The following is a 22377-nucleotide window of genomic DNA, read 5'->3' on the forward strand; positions in this document are numbered from 1 at the left end:
TACCTCAGCTTTACTTATCCATAAATCTTGATGAGCCCAACCAGTTAGATAGACTACAAGCATGTCTTGAAGATATAAAAACTTGGATGACTTTAAATTTTTTGCTTCTAAATTCAGACAAGACAGAAGTTGTCGTCTTTGGACCGGAGTCTTTAAAAAAGAAACTGCTTAGTCAATCACTTAACCTGGATGGCATTAAATTGACCTCCGATAATAAAGTAAAAAACCTTGGTGTTATTTTTGACCAGGACATATCATTTAAATCCCATATTAAACAGGTTTCTAGGATTTCCTTCTTTCATCTCCAGAACATTGCCAAACTTAGAAATATCCTATCCAGGAGTGACGCTGAAAAACTAGTCCATGCATTTGTTACTTCAAGGCTGGACTATTGTAATTCTTTACTATCAGGATGTCCACAAAATGCAGTTAAAAGCCTTCAGCTGATTCAAAAATGCTGCAGCAAGAGTTCTGATGAAAATTAAAAAGAGAGATCATATTTCTCCTATTTTAGCTTCCCTTCACTGTCTCCCTGTTAAATCCAGAATAGAATTTAAAAATTTAAAATTCTCCTCCTCACATATAAAGCCCTTAATGATCTAGCTCCATCATACATCAGAGATCTGATTGGTCCATATGTTCCTAACAGAGCACTTTGTTCTCAGACTGCAGGTTTACTGGTGGTTCCTAGAGTCTCTAGAAGTAGAATGGGAGGCAGATCCTTTAGTTATCAGGCTCCTCTCCTGTGGAACCAGCTCCCAGTTTTAGTCCGTGAGGCAGACACCCTGTCTACTTTTAAGACTAGGCTTAAAACTTTCCTTTTTGATAAAGCTTACAGTTAGGGTGGCTTAGTTTATCAGGGAGGGAGCCTTCCTCCCTCCCTGTTGGTTGGAGTAAGGGGGAGTCAGGTTTAGCCTAAACCGGCTCAGTTAAGGTTGAGGTGCAAACACACCCTCCATTTCTGCTACCTGTATGACCCCTTCTCTTTTCCGATGGTTGTGATCAGTCTGACAGAGGGAGGTATCCCAATCCTTGTGGTTTTTAGTATAACAATGACCATCAGTGGGACCCTTTGTGGGGTTCCTTGAGACGACATTGTTGTAAATAAGCGCCGTTTAACTAAATAATCTGAACTGAAACTATCTGTGTAGTTATGCTGCTATAGGCTTAGGCTGCTGGAGGACATAATGACCACTTTCACCCTCTTCGTTACATTCTCACACTACTCTCCAATTTTGCATTATTTGCTGTTATTTCAGCTTTTAACTTTGTTCTCTCTATTCTCTTCCTAGAAGCTACACCTGGCCTGACTCTGTGTCTACCTGTGACACCTTTCTGGAGAGGAGCATCGTCCAAGCTTCTGCTGGCAACAACTTAATGCTCACCTTCTACAGATGATCCACATGGCCCTGTCTTTTAGTGTTTAACCCTTTCTCTCTCCTAGACATGGCTACTGACTGAGCTTAACTGTAACTAACTATGTGCTCTCTTTCAGACTCTAACCTTGAAAACTGGCTCAGAGTTTATCTGTTCTTTCTTTCTAGGTGAAACGACTAAAGGAGCTACATCCATTAACATTTACTTCTCCTTCCCATAGAAAGTACTCCCTGGATCAGTGCTTCTTTGTTCCCTTTGTGTCTCTGCTCTGTTCTCTCAAACCCCCAGTCGGTCGTGGCAGATGGCCGCTCACACTGAGCCTGGTTCTGGTTCTGCTGGAGGTTTCTTCCTGTTAAAAGGGAGGTTTTCCTCTCCACTGTTGCTACATGCATGCTCAGTATGAGGGATTGCTGCAAAGTCAACACCAGTGACTGTCCACTGTCTCTACATGCTCATCCAGGAGGAGTGAATGCTGCAAGTCACTGACTGGATGCAATCTGCTGGGTTTCCTTAGATAGAAAAACTTTTTATCCAGTTTGAATAAAAAGCTAACTCCGACTGCACTGTTCAATTGTTAGGATTAATTGGAATGTATGAACCTGACTGTTGTGAAGTGCCTTGAGACAACATGTGTTGTGAATTGGCGCTATATAAATAAAACTGAATTGAATTGAATTATGGGGTTACTTGAATTAGGTTCATCATACAACCGTCTTCATTAGAATACATTAACAAAAATATAATTAGAACAAAAATAGCTTCTACTTCCTGCCACTAACTATCAAGGAAGACGAAGATTAGGCACAGAAGAACCTTTTTTAAGCCTTTAATGGGAACAAAACGATCTGAGCAAAGCACCACATAGAGCGAGATAATAATTTCAATATAAACAACCATTAGTTTAAATCAACCTGTAATTTACAACAAAAACACAGCGGCAATGTTGCACGCTCTGAAGGGAAACCTATGCAGACTGAGGCTGAGAATTATAGGTATGGTTTTACAACAGAGAGGAAGCAACAGGGTCATCAACTCAATTGTGGAGTTCTGAAGAAGCTTGTAGTTGGTTCAAATGACACATTATATTATCTGACTGTCTATACCACTGTCAAACCCAAGCAACTCTGAGACCTTCTGCTAGTGGATATTACTTATTAAGAATCATATAATCACATTTTCATGCTTTTGAATATGCAGTAATATTCAATAAATTAGAATATGCATTCCAATGAGGCTTGTTTGCAAGATTAAAAACGTCTTTAAGCAGGGATTAAAAATACTTTTTATTAGGCCCACGTTTCTGTATACATTTGTTTTTATTGGTCTAATGTAATATTTTAAAATTAAAAATCTCAGGTTGTGGGACCAGATGGCATTACTCCTTCAGTTTTTGGGTTCCTGAGAATCCAAAAACCTGTCCTGTTACCCCCCTGTATTTCCATTGCATTTTCCACGGTAAGCAAGATCTCAGTCGATACTGTTCCAGGGGGAGGACTTACCGCTCAGCATATGGTGCTGGTTTGGACCTCATAGTGTAATATACAGTAAAATGGTTAGGGTACAAGAAGGTTCGAGGAAAATGTTGTGGGTCAAATAGTAGAAATACAGTGAGGTGAACAAGTACTCGATACAGTACCAAATTTGCAGGATTTCCCACTTGCAAAGCTTCTAGAAGTCTTTAATTTTTATCATAGGTATTCTTCAACTCTGAGTGACGGAATCTTAAACAAAAATCCAGGAAATCACATTGTGTGTTTTTGAAGTAATTAATTAGTATTTTATTGCATTCTGGATCTTTGTCTCGCAACCTGAGATTTTTAAGATTAAAATATTGGCAGTGTAAATACATCTGTGCTGTGGGCGACTCAGTAGGAAGAGTAGTTGTCTTGCAATCAGAAGGTTGTGGGTTTGATTCCAGCTTCCTCCTCCCATATGTCGATGTGCCCCTGGGCAAGGCACTTAACCTCAAGTTGTCTACTGATCTGCGTATTGGTGTATGAATGTGTGAGCGTTAATGAGTGCGATTAGGTGAATGTGGCTCTAGTGTAAAGCGCTTTGAGTGGTCTGTATGACTGGAAAGGCGCTATATAAGTTCAGTTCATTTACCATTTGTATCAAGTACTTGTTCACCCCATTGTATTTTTACTATTTGACTCTATTTTGACTATTTGAACATTATTTTCCTCGAACCTTTTCAGGGAAAATAATGCTGTTTAAGGGGAGTCTTAAACAGCAGTTAAGAGGCCATAATAGAATGTGTCAGGTGAAAAGGCCTATAGATACTGTAATGATGCATTTCCAATCATGTAATGCTAACGGTGTAAACTTTGCTTTGTTTTCACAGAGTAAAGGTCTTACAAACCACATATTTTAGATTATGATCTAGACATGATCGAATACAGTCAAGTATCATTAAAAATTTGTGAAACTTCCCTTTAATCAAGTACCACTAGCTATGAATGTTGACTTTAGCCAATGGTTATATTTCTCACAGTGCAAATCATTCCTCTCTTCTGTCATGTTTTTTTTCTACAGATCACACAAAATGCTGCATCGCAAACTACATTAAAGTGGGAGATGCATCTTTATTAATTCTGTAACTGATGAAAAGTCGGTTTTCTGCTACTCTGTTAACACAACGAGGCACATCAAGAACTACTTCCTGTCTTATGGCAAAATAAGAATCTCAAGAGTAGACATGGGGCATTAGCCTTAAAAGACTCACCTTCAAATGTGAAGCCCATAGAAACAGCCTATACTTACTATACTACTATACTTAACTTTAATGAGAAATATTGCAACACTTTAATATCTCAATATTTCATGTCACAGGTTCTCGGTCTACCTTTACATATTTTACCTCAGCAACTTTCAAAGGTGAATAGCTTTTTGACATTCCCTTTGAGAATGAATTGAATTGTAAATGGCCTCCTTGTCCTTTTGTGCAGAGGACACTGTGATACTTGGACGGAACAGACACAGGCCTGACCTTCTCTAGCTGCAGATACTGTACCATCTGCCTGTTTTTCTTTTTGATAAATAAATTATACAGTAGCTGAAATGGAGCTCTGCATTGTGGATTTCTTCTGTCTTCATGGTGGTGTAAAGGCGGGTTTAGTAATCTGGGTTCATGTTTAAAACTCTAGGTGCCTTTATTGTTTTCTTGAGTTTCATTCTACAGCAGTGACCTATTGTTTGATTTTGTTTGTATGTTGTAGTTGGTTTTGATTTCTCCCATAGCTCACACCTGAGTTCTGATGTTGAAACAACTACTGTCTGCATTAGGAATAAATTTTTCCCTTTTGTATGCTGGCTAATTGTGTGTGCGTTGGGTGTAGTTCTCATGCTTCAGGCCTTCATTTGTGGATCTACCTCAGGTTCCTGAATTTCCTGCCTTGCACCATCATTTGTGATTAAAGTTGCATCTGCCTGCTTCCTGCCTTGTTTCTGCATCCTTTACATCTTGGAACATGACAAGCTGAGTGCAGTAGAACACCAAGCTTTGTCTATCTTTCATGTCTAAGGAATAGGTCTAATTTCATGATAGGATTGCTGGAGTGGTGGAAATTCCCACAGCAGTGTGTCTTCAAACAAATCGTTTGGACTGGTTAAAACAGGTTGTTTACAATCTGACGAGACTCTTGTGTAAACATCCTGAGGTTTCATTAGACCGGATCAAAGAGACACTTGAAGGAGGCCCACTTTTTCCTCCTTCTAAAGGATATGCATATGATTCACAGATTATTTGAAGGACAAATCTATGAAACATTCAGTCGAGCTATATAAGTCATAACAACAAATCCCTTTTATACAAAATCAGATATTATTTTACAAGATGCTAAACTCTTAATCAAGACGTCTTTCAGAGTGCAGTTTCATTTGAATATAAAGCTACCAATTAAATAACCAATAAAAACAAGAGCTCTATGATGTATGTTTAAACTCAGGGCTTAACAAAAGTATTCACACACTCCGAACCTTTTCCCATATTACAACAGCATACTTTAATGATCTAAACCACTACTGTATCTGAGTAAAGTTACCTCGACCTTCTTCAAATCTAACAAAACTGGTATGAAATTTGTATGCTGTTTCTGCTGGCTTGTGGAGAAAACATCTTTGTTTGGCACTGCCATCATTGTAAAGATATCAAAGAACGCCCCCAGAGGTCATCAAAGGTCAAAGACTAAACAACACTGTTTTCTACATGACAAACAGAGCTCACCCAGACATTGTTAAAGAGCTCTATTCGTGTGAACACTGGATTTCTACTGTGTTTTCAGGGGCAACTTTGGTTATTTCTGTCAGAAAAAGCCACAACATTTCCCTCAAGGTGAGTGTTGAGTGACTGCTGAGCAAGTGTGTGTGTGTGTATGTGTGTGTGTGTGTGTGTGTGTGTGTGTGTGTGTGAGGGTGTGTCAGAGTTTAGAAACCATGACTGCACAACGCATAGGGGATCAAGGTGAGCAGATGACTGGTAGCTTCCATTTATGTTGCATTATGAAATCTGTATCCCAAAATTCATAACAATAAAGCTATTATAGACCAAATTATCTACAGTTGTAAAATGTAACGTTCTGATTCAATCTCATTTTCCTCACTATGTCCAAAGACAAAAAGTCAGTCATCGAGGATGACTATTTGCTGTAATTATTTTGGTTCTCAACTGCTGAAAATAAAGTGAAGACTTTATATCATATTTCATAGCATCTTACCTCCATGTTTCTTGTTCCCCTCCTTTATCATGGTTCTGGTCTCAGTGGGACAGCTAGACATAGATGACAACCCATTAGTAGTTTGGTTAGGTATGGGAATGCGGACTGCAGATCCTGTGGTGGTGTCGATTGTGGCAGGCCAAGAGAACAAAGCAATCCTCTGTAAGATTAGGTCCACATTATCTTTTTCATCACATTCACCATCTTCCAAAGATTCAATTGCTGTGGAGCTAGAGGTGCAGGAAGAACTAAATTGCCTTTGGAGATTGGGGACCATGTGTACAACCTGGGATTGTGACAAATTATCCATCTGAAGGTTCTCAGGTGAGGAAATGGCTACAGGAGAGCAACTCATTACTGGAATAGTGATGGAATGGTGTGAAGGAACTGGAGAACTTGGAGATATGGGTGAACGTTGATAGCTATAGGGTTGAACTGGTGTGTCAGAAGAACTGTCTAGGCTGCTGAGAGAGGCTGAAGGGCTGGCAGCTGTAGATGAAGGGCTTGGGTGGTGGTTCTGAAGGTAGCTTATACTTTGCTGGGAACGGATTGAAGCCTTAGGGCTCATCAATCCCACCTCTGGCTTGGCAGGGGAGGTTGGTGAGATGTTGCTTACTAAGCTGTCCAGATCCAAAGGAAACTTGCCGAGACGTGGAGTTTCTTTGGGTTTGGACTGAGGATTCTTGATGGCCCGAAGCCGTTGTTGGGATCCACCTTCTTGAAAAGAATACCCACTATGCAGACCACACCAGTTAGAATTGGCATTAACATACTTCATTCCTGGAGATATCTTCCCTTCACCACCATCTCTTGAAATTCCTAGTTTCCCTTCTCCTGGAAGTTGGAAGTCAAGAATTGACATTGTGCCATGGTTTAGCACCTGAGGCTCTCCAAAATCCAGCATCTGCTTGGGCCCTTGGCTCACCTCAGATTTGAAAACACTCCCATGGGAGAACTTCTCCATATTTGCTTCATGCTGTTGTGGCCAGTTGAGCTTAGATCCATTGTACTCCCTCTGAGGTGGGGGGCTGTGATAGGATGTCAACTTGTTAGCTGGGATGATATAGCCACCACCACTGGAGTACTCCAAGCTGGATGTAGAGCTGTAAAGGCTGTCATTGTCACTGCCAGGCCCTGAGAGTTTTAAGCAAAAGTTGGGGTTTAACCTGCTTTGGAAGGAAGCAGCTCTGGACACAGAGGAGCTATTGTTGGAGATTATTGGCCTGTTCATAGTTCCTCTGTTGAAGGACAAGCTGCTGCCTACAGCATGGGTATTGAGGATGGGGCTGAGACTGGAGCTCAGGCATGTATGGGAGTGCACTGACGAACTCATGCTCTTGTTGCTGACGACAACAGATGGAGACTGGCCACCTTGACCCTGTTCCATGCTGGGTTTATTGTGGTTAAGGATGAAATAGGAGGAAGAGGGGGGAATGGGGGTGGACACAGAGGAAGCTGAGGCGACAGACGTCACGTCATCCACAGTTTCATCGTCGAATGATCTCTTCAGTGCTGCAGATGGAAACAAGAAAAATTCAACTCATTATAAGGTCTCTCACTTTGGGCAGTAGTACGAAATAGATCAGAATAAGTTCAATTCAAACAGAGACAAGACATGCAGCAAAGGTCACAAGGTCGGTGGTCGAGCCCAGGATTGCTGCGTGGAGGACCTCGATGCCTTAGCCGTGTCGACTTTAACTATTTAAAAGAACCAAACCTGAAAATGTTCATATCCAAGGATTATAACACTATATTAGCAGATATTGACCAGCTACACTTTTAGAAGAGAATGTTGTTAAGTTTGTCACTGTTTTCACTGCTAAATAGTGTCTGTGTTACTTTGCAGAGTTCTGCTGGCAGTGGATTCTAGCTGTTTTAATCCCCTTTACCAGCTGATCCTAACTCCGCCAGGATCATTTTCAAACAACTGCAGGACCTGTAAAAGCACAAGAATGTACCTCAATCCCATTGAGGTACATTCTACGATAATTCTACGATAATTCTGACACGCAATGACACAATACTTTATATATATATATATATATATATATATATATATATAATTCTTGTAAGACTCAACTTGCTATCAAATTGCTATCTAAGTATGAACAACATATTGATGGTGAACAGTCAGTGGTTTATTGAATATTAGTACTACTAATATTAAACCTGGAAGCCAACATCCTGGATTAAGCAACAAGCAATGTGTACATTAAAAATCTGATGATTTTTTTTCTCAATCCACCATCCGAGATCTAGTCTTGAAGGAAACATGTTAAAAAGATATTCCCAGACCTTACTCTCCCTAGCTGTCTTCTCCAGCTCTTCTGGGGGACTCTGAGGTGTTCCCAGTCCAGCTGGAAGATAAATAGCCCCCTAGCAAGTGCTGGTTCTTCTTCTGGGAAAGAAAAGCTTATTCTCAGTTAAAGCAGTATTTGTGGCTTTCTGCCGATATGCTGTGAAGTTCATTATTAGAGTTGCTTTTGACCAGAGCGTCATTACAGGACCCATAGTTATTAATAATATTTAGGGCTGGATTGGTTACTGGTATCAAGTTATAGCAATGTTTCAAAAGGTTGAGGTTTCAAAACTTTAAAAACTGGATATAATAAAGCCTTCTACAGTGTTCCCTCTCGTAAAAGAGAGTTTGGAAATACTTCCAGTGTCAGAAAAATGGGCAGTAGGCCAACTAATTACCCTGATATCAGCATGTTCTTTTTGTGTTACTGTTCAAATAGCAGAAGAGAAAAAAGGTAAAATGTTCTGCACAGTAAGCATGTTTGAACTACTGTTAATTTAGCAGGTGTCACAATCTGCAGGTGTTTGAGGTTTTGATTTATTTCCCATGTGTCCTTCAGTATTATGTGTTTGAGTTTCTTATTTGATCTCTGAATCTATCCCGTTTTTTTATGTTCTGTTTGCTTATTCTTGTATTCCTGTACATTTAGATTTCTGTTGGATTCCTTCCAGTGTTTGTGTTCCTCTCTGTCTGCTCCTGCCCATTTTCTCTCCTCCATCAGCTCTTTCCCTTCTTTGGTCTCAGCTGTGTCTCGTCTCCATTGTCCATTACTGGATCTACATTCTCTTTGTCTGATCCTCTGCCTATGATCCTTGTCCTAAGTTCAGTTTTCATTAAAAGTTTCTACTCACCATGCAGCTCTCAAGCTGCTGTTTGTGTTTTGGTCCTGCAAGAAACCACCGCTCCATGACAGCAGTGTTTACTCTAAATGTTTTCTTATGCCTGATTTACAATCAAATAACAATAATAGGTGGTCCAGATAACATTATCAGAACTAATAATAAATACTGTATTTTATTTTTTGCAGGTGAAATATTTATTACTTCTCATTGAAATAAAAGGGATAGTTGATATTATGTTAAACATTTTATTACCTTTTTCTGTGTTGATGGCAGGAAACTGATGGTATTTTTATTTAAGATCATCATTCTGAGAATCTCACCTCTAATATGGTTGGTTCCAGGGTATGCTACATAAAGCTTTCTGTTTTCCTCAGCTTACCCACCTGCCTTTCCTTTTTAAATCACACAGCACAAAAGACTTGTAATTGAACACAGTTTCGTGAATATTAAAAAAAAACAACTTCCAGCGATGGAATAGAAAGGTGCAATAATTTCTTGCTTGGATTACCTTAAACTGAGTTTTGTGGACATCTAGATCTACATAATGTGAAGTTCTGTGTATTATATTTAAACCTTTACTATTCAGGAAACTGGAATAAACATAGACATAGAAGGTTGGGAGTTTGCAGGTACCTTCACCACTTCACTAGAAGTCATTATTTCAATCAAGGTATTAAAGGCTCAACATATAGCGAACATTACCGTGGTACCGCAAAGCTCTGTCTGTTGGCTTATGGAGTGTAGACGCTTGACTTTCTATAGAAAAAGTGCCCCGTTCTACAGGGGAGCACAAACACACATTTACACGCATACGCACATACACAAACATTCCTTCGTCCAGTAAGCACAAAGGGCAGATTGAGGTTGTAGCTGCAGTCAGGACATCCACTGGGTTTTCATTACAAAAATTAATCATTGCAATGTGACACCTTGAAAGGGTGTAGGGCTAAAGGGGCACAGTGAAAGGGGTACAATAAAATGCCCAAGCAGACTTGGTGTATTGTTTAGACATTCATATTGATTTGTCTAAATTAATTGTATACTAATATATAATAATATACATACTACATCTGATCTATGAAATCAGCAGCGCACCATTTTTCCTCAAAACCATCTTAAGGGGTTTTCTAAGCTACAAATTATAAATATATTTTTTAAACAACCAATGTTTTAAAGCAGGACCTTTTCCATCTAATGTCTAATACAGCAAACCAAAAATGACTTCATGATCTGAAAATAAGCACTAGGGATGTAAAATGTAATTATGACCAGACAATATTTCTAAAATCTAGACATCATTACTGATATGCAGAGACAAGACAACTATTAGTTGAGCACTCTACAATTCTGGGGTCTTTGGAAGAACGGTCCTGTTTGCAGGACAAGCTGCTCAGTTGTTCCATGGCCAGGTGTGTGCTCTTCCCTCATTATCCCATTCATAAGGAGCAGGTGAAACGTACAGAGTTAATTTCACAAGTGATATTTGCATTCTTCATACTGTTGCTGTTAATTCTCAAAATGAGATCCAAAGAGCTATCACCATCAGTGAAGGAAGCCATCATTGGGCTGAGAAATCAAAACAAATCCATCAGAGAGATAGCAAAAATATTAGGTGTGGCCAGATCAACAGTTCAGAATGTCATCAAAAAGACAGTATGTATGGCTGCCAATGGAACTGGTTCCCTTGTATTTATTGATGACGTGACTGTTAAAAAAACCAGCAGGATGAATTATTTAGTGTTGCGGGTAATATATGCTCTTATTCAGCCAAATGCCTCCGAACTCACCGGACGCCGCGTCACAGTGCAGATGGACAAAGACCTGAAGCATATTGCAAAAGCCACCGAAGAGCTTTTTAAGGCAAAGAAGTGTAATGTTATTCAATGGCCAAGTCAATCAACTGACCTGAATCCGATTGAGCATGCATTTTACTTGCTGAAAATAAAACTGAAGGGAAAATGCCCCAAGAACAAGCAGGAAATGAAGACATTTGCAGTAGAGGCCTGGCAGAGCATCACCAGGGATGAAACCCAGCATCTGGTGACGTCTATGCCTTCTAAACTTCAGGCTGTGATCGACTGCAAAGGATTTGCAACCAAGTATTGAAAAGGAAAACTTTGATTTAAAATTGTTAGTTTGTCCCGTTACTTTTGGTCCCTTGAAAGTGGGAGGCACACATTCAAACGGTTGTAATTCCAAGACCACTCACCTAAGTTGTATGTAAATTTGTATGTAAATTTGTATTTGTCTGCAGTTTAGGCATATCTTAGTTTTTTAATTTCAAATTTATTGTGGTGGTTTATAAAGCCAATAGATACGAATTGAGTTGATGTCCCAATATTTATGGACCTGACTGTAAATCTGAACTGACCCATCCTGGAAAAAAATAAACTGTTAGAGGCTGCAGAAGACCTGAGACTTGGGTGAAGGTGCACCTTCCAGTAGGACAACCACCCTAAAAATTTAGTCAGAGCTACAATGGGATGGCATATCCTGGTGTTAGAATGGTCTAGTCAAATTAAGAATTTGTGGCAAGACTTAAAAGTTGCTTTTTCCATTCAACCTGACTGAGCTTGATTTTTTTTACAAAGAAGAATGGGCAACCCTTTAAGTCTTTAATGTTCAAGTTGGTAGAGAAATGCCTCAAATGACTTGCTGTAACTGTGTTTTGTTTAAGAAAAGATAATTAAAAATATGCATCACTTCACAATTAACCTCTCTTTATGTTGGTGTATGATAGTTTTCAAGCATAAATGTGTTTGTACTAATATTTAATTTGGTGACAGCATTTAAAGCATTCTTGAGGAAACAGGACACATCAGGGTCTCTTTAGCCTCAATGACAAGTGACATGTTGCAAAAGAATGCTAAAACGTTTAAGCTATTAAAGTAGTGCTGTGCCAGCATTAATCATCTAAAAAGCCAACTCAAACATATTTGTGATATAAATAATTGTTATCACTATGTGCAATAACGTCTAATTTTACCCATTTAAAGCAAAATGATAATAAAATGCATGTTCAAACCTGAGCAGCTGCTGTATTCCCTAATAACTAGCAATGCTTTGTATTCAGAGCAGTTAGTTTATGTGGTGGTTTTAGGGGATAAGTTAACAAAAATTAATGGCTGGTAGCAGAGGAGCCTTAAATCACACACCTAGTTGCAGAGCTATTGGCCCTTAGCTTCTGTAGGCTCCAGGCAGTCTGAGGATGTCAATGTGTGGACTTAGCTAGGTTCGCTGAGGGTACAAGCACGGACCTGCCCTCCGTGCAGAAGATAAGAAGTCCTGGTATCAGGTAATTGCTGGCACCCTTTCCAACTCCACAGAAATAATTACCTGTGACAGTAATGTGCCTCATTTTATCCCTGTTGTACCATTTGTCTGTGCAGACCCTGTTACACAATGTGTCATCTGATAAAGTGAGAGCCTAAACGCTGTGTCTCTGTCTCTTCATTATCCCTCCCTTCCCCCACCCCTCTCCCCCCAAGCGCACATCCATGTACACTGAATGTATGGGCAGGGTTGCCAGTCTGTGCATCCTCCTGCAAGTCAGTGGAAAAAAGTTGTTTTAGTAATGTGCCTGTGTTTGTAACGATAACATGTATGTACAAATCCTCCTGCTATGAACTTTATCCTTCTGTGTAATGTTGCTTTCATATTTCCTGACACACACCCAGTCTGTTTAATACAAATGCAGGAATATTTCTGGTCCAATAGCAAACATTCCATGCCTGACAGGTGAAGAGTTAGAGAAGGTGTTAGAGACTGTCTTATCTTTAAGGCCGAAATCAACATGTCTGATGTACAGTAAGTGCAGTAGGAACAATATAGAAATTATAATTTCAAAGACGGGTAAAAAAATACAACTTCTACAGTGTTTATACATATCAGCATGTACAAGTGAACTATTTTATCAGAGAACACCTTCAAGTTAGACATTTCAGTTCCTTCCTAATTGTTGTATTGAGGCAAGCTGAAACTTTAGCTGCAAACTAACGGGAGGTCTTGACACTGCTCCTGCATGGTGACCAGGTTTCAAATTAAGTGAAAACATAAGGAGAAAAACTCTTTGACTGAGAGCATCTATACTGATCAGGCATAACCTTATTACCTCCTATCAAATGGAATGTATGTTCACCTTTTCTCTAAAACAGCCGAGACCCATTGAGAAATGGACTCCAAAAGATCCCCGAAGGTGTGCTGTTGTATCTGGAACCAAGAAGGTAGCAGCAAATCCTTTAATTCCTGGAGCCTGCATGGATGGGGCCTCCTTTGATCGTACTTGTTGGTTCATCCCACAGATGCTTGACTGGATTGGGATCTGGGGAATTTGGAGGCCAAGTCAGAACCATGAACTCATTCATGTGCTTCCCACACCATTTCTGGAGCATTTTTCCTTTGTGGCAGGTTGCATTATACTGTTAAATGCATAGGTAAGTGGTATGTGTCACACTGCCTATGCCAGCTTGCCTTCCTCCCATAGTGTATGCCACATGCCATGTGTCAAGAGATGGACATGCAACCACACATGCATGTGATGTAAAAGAAAACTGCCATATTCTTCCCTTTCTCTGTTCTGATGCTCACATGCCTAAAAGTTGGTGCTGTCTTTGGTGGACAGGGGTCAGTTACTCTGACAGCTATGAAGCCATGCTGCCCCAACAAATTGTGATATTCTGTGTATTCTGACATATTTCTGAACTCGCACCAACTTCTTCTGCACTTTGAGCAACATTAGCTTTTCTGCCTTCAAATCCACTTGAAGGCAGAATGTGGGTTTGAATGTGCGCTTTACATGCCCATAACATCATTACCATTTCACCACTGTTCCTTCCTTGGACCACCTTTGATATAGAAAACTGAAGACTAGGAACTCCCCACAAAATGCAGTTATAGAGCTGCTCTGAACAAGCCGTCTACCCATCACAAGTTGACCCTTTTTGTTCACTCTTTATCAAACCCTTACCATTGACCATTTATCCTGCTTCCAACACACCAACTTTGAAGACATGTTCCTTTGCTGTAATATAATCTAAAATATCTCACCCCCAGATGTCAACAGGTGGCCTAATTTACAGGCACAACTCAACTGCATCACATCATAGAAAAACAATGTACATGATTGCTGCTTGTATAGAGTTAAATAGGTAACAACACAGGTGATAACTGATCATCAGTGTGAGCACCTCTGTAAAAGCAGGAGTATTGGGAGTTTGCTACTCTGAAGAGAATTCCGGTGTGTTTTAGCTGCCAATCTTCCTAGGAATAGACTAAACAGGAAATTAAGCCTCAGCTCAGAGAAATTACAAAAAAAAAACCTAAGAGCTCCATCTCAGATTTTACAGACCCCTAGAAAAAAAATTTACATGTCTGCAACTAATGTGTTTATAGGAGCTGCCTGGAGAAAGCCTATTCTCAAAGATGCATGTGAATGAACCATGTCACTCCCTGAACTATTTCCTTTGGACAATGGACTTTAAAGTACAACACAATTGATGCCATACAGGACTAAAATATAAACGAAAGAGATTATATTCTGTACAACTGTTCAGATTTGGAAATTGTTTTGGCCTAAACGATTGTCACAAAAGGTCAAACCTTTTCAGTAAATTATCCAATAATACAGTGTCCTCCAAACTTGTTGCCTATCCTGGTAAGAAAAGAAGAGACATACATTAAATGCACTTATCATTACTGTAGCACACTTAAAAACATCCCTGCACTTCCTGTTCCACCAATGAGTTTAAGAGATTTTCTTACCTATTTTACAGTCCTGATGACTGTGTGTGGTAGAAAGAGAAGCCTTTGTTCTTGTCTAATTTTACTTGTTTTAATCTTTTTATAATTATTGCAATGACCGTAAATAATAGAATGGCATGTTATCCTGTCGCTCTCATTTAAAAAAGAAACCAAAAGAAATGAGCTGCTGTCTCCAGTTATATGCATAACCCAGGAAAACAGGAAGTCTTGGACTACAAATGCAGTGTTTCTTCACACTTTGATCAGTTTAAGAGTAGAATATTTCAGTTACATTTATTTTCAGGGAACTGTTAATGTCACTAATTGTAAGGTAAGGTATGTTTATTTATATAGCGCCTTTCAGCAACAAAACACTCAAAGCGCTGTACATACAATTACAATACAATCACAAAGCAAATAAACACAGATACAGACACAGAAAAACAAATCAAATGATAAAATCAAACAACAGAGGTAATTAAAAAAAGTAAAATAAAATAAAGAGAATAGAATGATGGACAAGAAAATGAAAGGAAAATTGGACTGAAAATGCAACTAATCATGCCTAAATGGCACAGTCAAAGGCCACTCTAAACAAATAAGTTTTTAATCTTGATTTATAGCAACTTAGGGTTTTGGCGGGTTGTAGCACAACTATAAAACTTAATTCCTATTCAGATTTTTTACCCACTGAAGAAATGTAATCAAACTATTTGCAGTAATTTCCTAAAATGTTTTGTGTGACTTAATAGGCCATTCTTAGGTGTAAGTGCATGTCTGTATGTGCATAATCCCGTGATGGGCCCATGACCTGTAAAGATCAGCACCAGGCCCCCTAACAACAATATTTGAATCCACATAAAGCAAAATACCTAGAGTGGTCACTTAGTCAGAGGCAGAATACACCCAGGACGTTTCCAGGCAATTACAAGGCAACACAGAGACACAACCCAGCACGCACACACTCGGACCTAAGGGCAATTTAGAGGGTTAAATTAACCCAACATGCATGTTTTGGACTGTGGGAGGAGGCCAGAGCACTCAGAGATAGCCCAGACATGATTGGGGAGAACATCCAAACCACATGCAGAAACACCTTTGGCTTTAGGCAAGGCAACGGTGTTATCAAGTGCACCACCACGCAGCCATAACCTGATCTGCTAAATTACCCTTGATCACCCTGGATCAGTCCATATTTGATCCAGCACTAGGGTTGTAAAATAACCCAAATAGATCATGCATTAAGACAAGTAGCTTATTAATTCTGCTAGTAAACAAATAAAAAAAGAATACATTTGTTTGTTTTGGGATGGTCTAGTCAAAGTAAAAAACAATTACCATATATGTCTAGTTGCAGTAATGTAACTGATATAGATTTTCTATTTAATCACAGTGAAAGTTTACTCCATCTTTTAATATAAAGACCACCATGAAGCTAAGAAGAATGATGACAATTCATACAGCTTAGGTGCAGATTGTGTTCAATTATGTGACAAAGTTTTAAATGTGGGATTTAGAGGCAAATACAGTAAAGAAAACAGTACTTTTTCACCAAAAGCAAATGCTCTCAAACACTGAATGGTACATCATAGTTCTCCTGGATTATTTAGTTTGTTTTAATATGGGAAAAGAAGTTTAATAGACTAAATTATTTAACCTCCATTTGTGTAGGCATATTGTTCTGTATTGTTCAACCATAACTCCCACATCTGCCTTTCATAAACCAACCATTTCAGGTGTATCCAACTATGAGAAGATCACAGTGCACATGCAGATAACACTGAGGAGGGATATGGAACAAATGGGTCCACATTAACAGACAAGGGATACTCTGCTAAGAAAAAGAACAGCTTTATTCTTAACCCTTTCCATACATATTTAAAATTGGTTGCTATGCATAAACATTTATTACATATTTGGACGTAAGCTGATTTGTCTTTGGTATTTGTCATGAGCTGAGCTTGTTGTTTTAGGTTCCTTACAGCTGTTAAAGGAGGCAGGCTCTGACATAAAGTTCTGGTTCGGTCCACATTTCTTTCTCCGTGGTAGGTGAATGAGAGACCTTAATGTTTCCAAACAGCTTAATTTAGTGATACCGTAGATTTCTCTCTGTTTTGTTTTGGTTTTGTGCACGCAGTGCCTCTCATACACATCCGGCATGTGTTCAGGTGTAAAACAATACTTTATGTTTGGTACATGTAATACCGAACCGACAGGGCGGCACCAAATATTTTCAATATGAAAGGCATTGTCTTGTTGAAATAATTAGCCAGGATACCTTTTCCAAAACACTATGGCTACCCCCAGCCAACACACACAGCATTGACAGGAATGATCCTCTCCCCTCAGCACCACAATACAAGTAAACAATGGTCATTCCTGAAGATGCAACAGTGAGACTTATCATTGAACATGATGAATCAGCAATCATCAGTCCATGCCTCTCATTTAAAGCCCCACTCCAGTGTTTCCCCAACAATTATATGGAAAATATACACCCTGATCCTCAATAGCAAACCAGCCCAAACAGCACAACCAAATCCCGACGTCATTCATTTAAGGTTACCTTAACTACAAAACACGTCTTTCATTAAAAGATGTGTTGCGCACACCAACTGCCTGGTCCAACGAACACACAAAGAGGTACATACAGGGTAAGTAGGTTACCATGAGCAGTGGGAGACTGCGTCAATAAAATGTATGTAGTTTCTGCAGCCAGTTGCAGTAGGTGTCATCTCCCATGATGCCCCAGTCGACCCCAGCGGAGCCTCTGGATGACAGAAATATGTCAGAAACGTGATATAGTAAGTGCAGAAATTATGTGATCTTTCTTTTTGCAGGGCTCTGCATTTAGCAACTGTATCCACCTTAGTAAATATAATGTCAGCAGAATACATTACAAAGTTCATAATGAGGCTAAAACTGTTTTGTTTTTTAAACACTCCTTGTGGAACCTGACTGCCAAAAAAACAAGTGGTCAGCAATTATTTTGACCGCTCTCATTAAAGGAAAAACATGAACAACATGATTTTTAAGTGTTTTGTTGGTTTTCCCACCCTCCCGCTCCCAAGCTCAACAACTGATCTTCTTTCTAAATGCCAGTTGGTAAGAACCTTTCATCCTGCTGATACCAGCCAACAAGACAAAGCACAAGATTACCATGTGTCTGGATTTATGGAGTTTTGTAATGCTTGACACACAATGCCACCATGCTTCAATAGACTGTTCTGTCTCAGGTGGGCAGCACTTTCACAATGGTTGTGGGTGCCCTCAAATACCCATTGGTCAACCTTGGCATTGGTAAGACCGACGTTCCTTCTGGCCATACGCAAACTCCAAAATGTGTACCCTATCAGATTCCAGAAGGAGCTGCTAACCCTGTCTAGACATCCACTGTGTCTGGTGACACAGCTCATTATTTTAACAGACTTTCAGATTATCTGCTTGGACCACTATATCTTTACCAGTGCTTCCATATTTCATGACCTGTGGTGTCTCTTCTAGATGCACCGGCTCCTTGTAAATTAAAAAATGTACATACCCACGCTGGTGTAGGCGTGTACCAAGTTTTGTTCTCATTGGACCTTTCATTCTGCCTTTAGTGTGCCTAATGTTTTAGCCAGTGGAAGTAAAATTGTCTGCTGATCTTCCATCTCTCTGTTTTCTTTGTTATACAGCATTTCTAAAATAAAATAAAAATCTGCTGGTCTCTAGTGTGCCTTTGTAGTTCAAGTAACACATACAAGTGTCAAGAAATGTACGCTCATTGCTTCAACTAATGAAGTAATTATTACCTGCTATTACTGACCAGTGAACTGGTAAACACTTAGAGGACAAGAGGTGAAACCTGCCCAATGAAAAATCTTGTGTGGTGGTGTTGAGTCTGGACCTGCTCATTTTAAAAGACTCACTGTTACCAGAACCACATAAGCTTAAACAGACTTTGTAAATTGTACCCTCTAATAAAGTCAACCTATGATTTTATCAGAGATGTAAGACTTTACATTATGATGAACCGGCCATTCTGTTATCTAGTTTGGGTCACTACAAGTTATTAAGAGCAAATACACACATATGCACGCATACAAAACCCAAAACCTACTTCCAATTACTAAAAGCACACCTGGAAGACACATTCCAAAAAGCCATTTACAATGTTGTAATGCTGAAAATAACAGTTTGAAAAGTCATAAACATGCATGGTTAGGAAAAATAGAGCAAAAGAGCTATTATATCACACTGTCTAAGATGTCTGGCTACCTTTTGCCTCATAAGCACCTGTTTCCTGAGCATGGGTCTAATTTTTTACTCCTTTAAGACATTTTTATAGAACTCCCCAATGAGGTAGAGGCAGAGGCCACTGTGTGGGATTTTCTCCAGTGCAAAATATAACCTTAGAGTGACAACGTAACAAACATCTACTTTCATTGTGCTCACTGCCTGGGAGGGAAGAACCCCGACAACCTCCAGCCTTATCCTATAGTTGCGAAGTTCAAGAATGTCAAGCAAAAAAGAGCAGGTCAGAAGTCAGGTTAGAGAGTTGCATGGAAGGGATTATAGAGTAAACAACCAGTTCCTGAAATTTGCAGAGCTACACTGATGAGTATTTACAAAGAGTCATAATGGGAAAACCTCAGAATCCGCAGGCCACTCCAAAATCTAAGTAGACTCAGTCTCAATGGTCCAGCAGTACCACCACCTCACCAGATAAGAGCTACACAGAAATTGTAGACTCCCGTCAACCATAAACTTTCCATCCTCAACGCCTAACTGGCCCTGGTAAAAGTTCTGCACAAGGAATTCCAGGCCCTGAGGGACTCACTAGTATACAGCCGGGAACAGGTGGTGACACTGGCAACTGAGAACAAGATACAGAAGGAAAGTGCACAGAAACTCACAAATGGTATGATGCAGCTCTCAAAGGAAAACAGGAAAGTTAATGAGATTATACTAGACATCCAGGTGAGCAGCATGTGAACAAGTGAACTTCATGAACCAGTTAAAAGTATGCCTAGTGGCAAAGATCCAGGACTTGATGGTTTCCCTGCAGAATTCTACAATTCTGGCCACTGCTGAACTGCATCTTCCAATGGGTGGTCACAGAAATTCAGAAAACCTTGATACTCTCTCCAAACATGAACTGTGCTAACATAAATCTTATCCTATGCAGGATAAAAATCCCACACTTCTATCTAGCTAATGCCCAATATCACTTATAAATGAACCACTTGTGGTGGCAATTCATCAAAGCAAAACTGTTTATGGAATTCAAATAGCTAATAGAATCCACAAAATGTGTTCATATGCTGATGATATGTTGCTCTTTCTCAAAAACGTAAACCTATCTCTCCTGAGAGTTTAATCCTAAAAAGTAAATGTTCTTCAATTTCCGACTACTCTATCAATTGGAACAAATCAAAGGTCCTTGATTCCTCCTCTAACATTCATCTCAGAACAACCACTCCTTTGCGGGTTAGTAACATCAGATAGTTGGGCGTCCATATTAGAAACAGGCTGAACGAGCTGACACTAAACTACAACCCATCAATAATAACAGCAAAAGACCATCTCACAAAGTGGAGAACTCTCCCTCTGTCTGCAGTGTCTGCAGTCAAAATGATGGTCCTCCCAAAAATTAATATATCTTCTCAATGATCCCAGTTAAACCACACCTGACTTGGTTCAAAAGGTGCGCTGATTGCAGTTTTCTGGCCGATCACCAATCATTAAAAAACCTGACCTGCCAATTCTGATTTTGGTCGATACATTTTTGTTGTACAACTGACAGTGTCAGGTGTTAAAAGACCACAATACACCTTCAATGTTCCAATCTTATTTTATTGAAAAACACTGAACAATACCAACAATACAAACTTGTTTTAACTACACATGAGGTAGTTATCTCAAATGTAAATGAAAAGTTTACAGCATTGCTTTCCAAACTACAAAAGTAACTAAGTTAAATAAATAAAAAATAAGTTCCTTTAGTCTTTTATTTTTCATATTTTCAGACCTTGGGGGAGGTAGATATGATCGATTTCACATGCAAATATTGGCCGATCACCAATAATGCACAATTAAGGAAATCAGGACCGATTTCCTTTTTGGAAAGTGTGTATCCTGTTACATCTGGTGTAACACAACACTACATTTCAAAGAAAGATACTAGCAGTCAAATATGGTTGAAGTAGTGTGATGATCTAGGGCGGCTTTGCAGATGGATCTGGGTGACTTGCTGTAATTGATGGATTCATGAATTCTGTTCTCTTGCAGAAAACTCAGAGGGAGAATGTCTAATGAACAATGAACTAAAGCAAACCAGCAAGTCCACCTCCAAGGGGCTCAGAACAACAGAATGAAGGAAAAGTTGAAGCCTGGACTTAAATCCAGTTGAGAGGCAGCAATTTTGCAAAGAAAAGTTGGTCAAAAGTCCTCCGCAGTACTCATTACAATTTATCACAAGCACTATTACTGTACTTTTTAACATTAATAAAAAAAGTCACAACTTGGGTAAATTCTCTTTACTATATATATATACTTCCAATTGTTAAAATTATCAGATTTCTAGGATTTTTTGAAAATATATGAATATTGCAATATCCTGTCCGGGAGTGATGCTGAAAAACCCGTTTATGCATTTGTTACTTCAAGGCTGGACTATGGTAATTCTTTCATTTCAGGAAGTCCACAAAATGCAGTTTAAATCCTTCAGCTGATCCAAGCACTGCAGCAAGAGTTATGATTAAAATGAAAAAGAGAGATCATATTTCTCCTATTTTAGCTTCTCTTCATTCTCTTCAATCCATAATAGAATTTAAAGATCTCCTTCACATATATAAAGCCCTTAATAATCAAACTCCATCATATGTAATTGATCTGACTGATCCATATATTCCTAACAGAGCACTTCGTTCTCAGACTACAAGTTTATTGGTGGTTCCTAGAGTCTCTAGAAGTAGAATGGAAAGCAGATATTTTAGTTATCAGGCTCCTCTTCTGTGGAACCAGCTCCCAGTTTTAGTCTGTGAAGCAGGCACCATATCTACCTTTCGGACTAGGCTTAAAAACGGATTAGGTTATCTTGAGCTATCTCTTTAGTTATACTGCTATAGGCTTAGACTGCTAGAAAACATAATCACCACTTTCCTTCACTGTGCTACATTCTACTACTACTCTCCTATTTTGCATTATTTTCTGTTATTTAAACTGTTAACTTTATGTTCTCTCCGTTTTTTCTCTTCATAGAAGCTAAACTTGTCCTGGAGTTCTGGTTAGTAGTGACTCCTTCCTGGAGGTGGGCATTAGTTGACCTACTGCTGCCAACAACTTTAAGTTCTTCTCCTATAGATGCTAATGCTCACCTTATACAGATAATACACTTGGCCCTATCTTTCAGTCTTTAACC

General features: G+C 39.3%; 1 protein-coding gene across 3 annotated transcripts in view; it reads right to left on the minus strand.

The window, feature by feature from the left end:
* LOC124864967 (neuronal-specific septin-3-like) overlaps positions 1–22377 on the minus strand; it is a 108736-nt gene that overhangs the window by 55962 nt on the left and 30397 nt on the right. For all 3 annotated transcript variants that reach the window (XM_047359913.1, XM_047359914.1, XM_047359915.1), the window contains exon 2: positions 6093–7604. In XM_047359913.1, coding sequence (XP_047215869.1) covers positions 6093–7604 — 1512 coding nt within the window. The remainder of the gene's footprint in view (positions 1–6092; positions 7605–22377) is intronic.

Source organism: Girardinichthys multiradiatus, chromosome Y (assembly GCF_021462225.1).
Source record: "Girardinichthys multiradiatus isolate DD_20200921_A chromosome Y, DD_fGirMul_XY1, whole genome shotgun sequence".
Taxonomy (NCBI): domain Eukaryota; kingdom Metazoa; phylum Chordata; class Actinopteri; order Cyprinodontiformes; family Goodeidae; genus Girardinichthys; species Girardinichthys multiradiatus.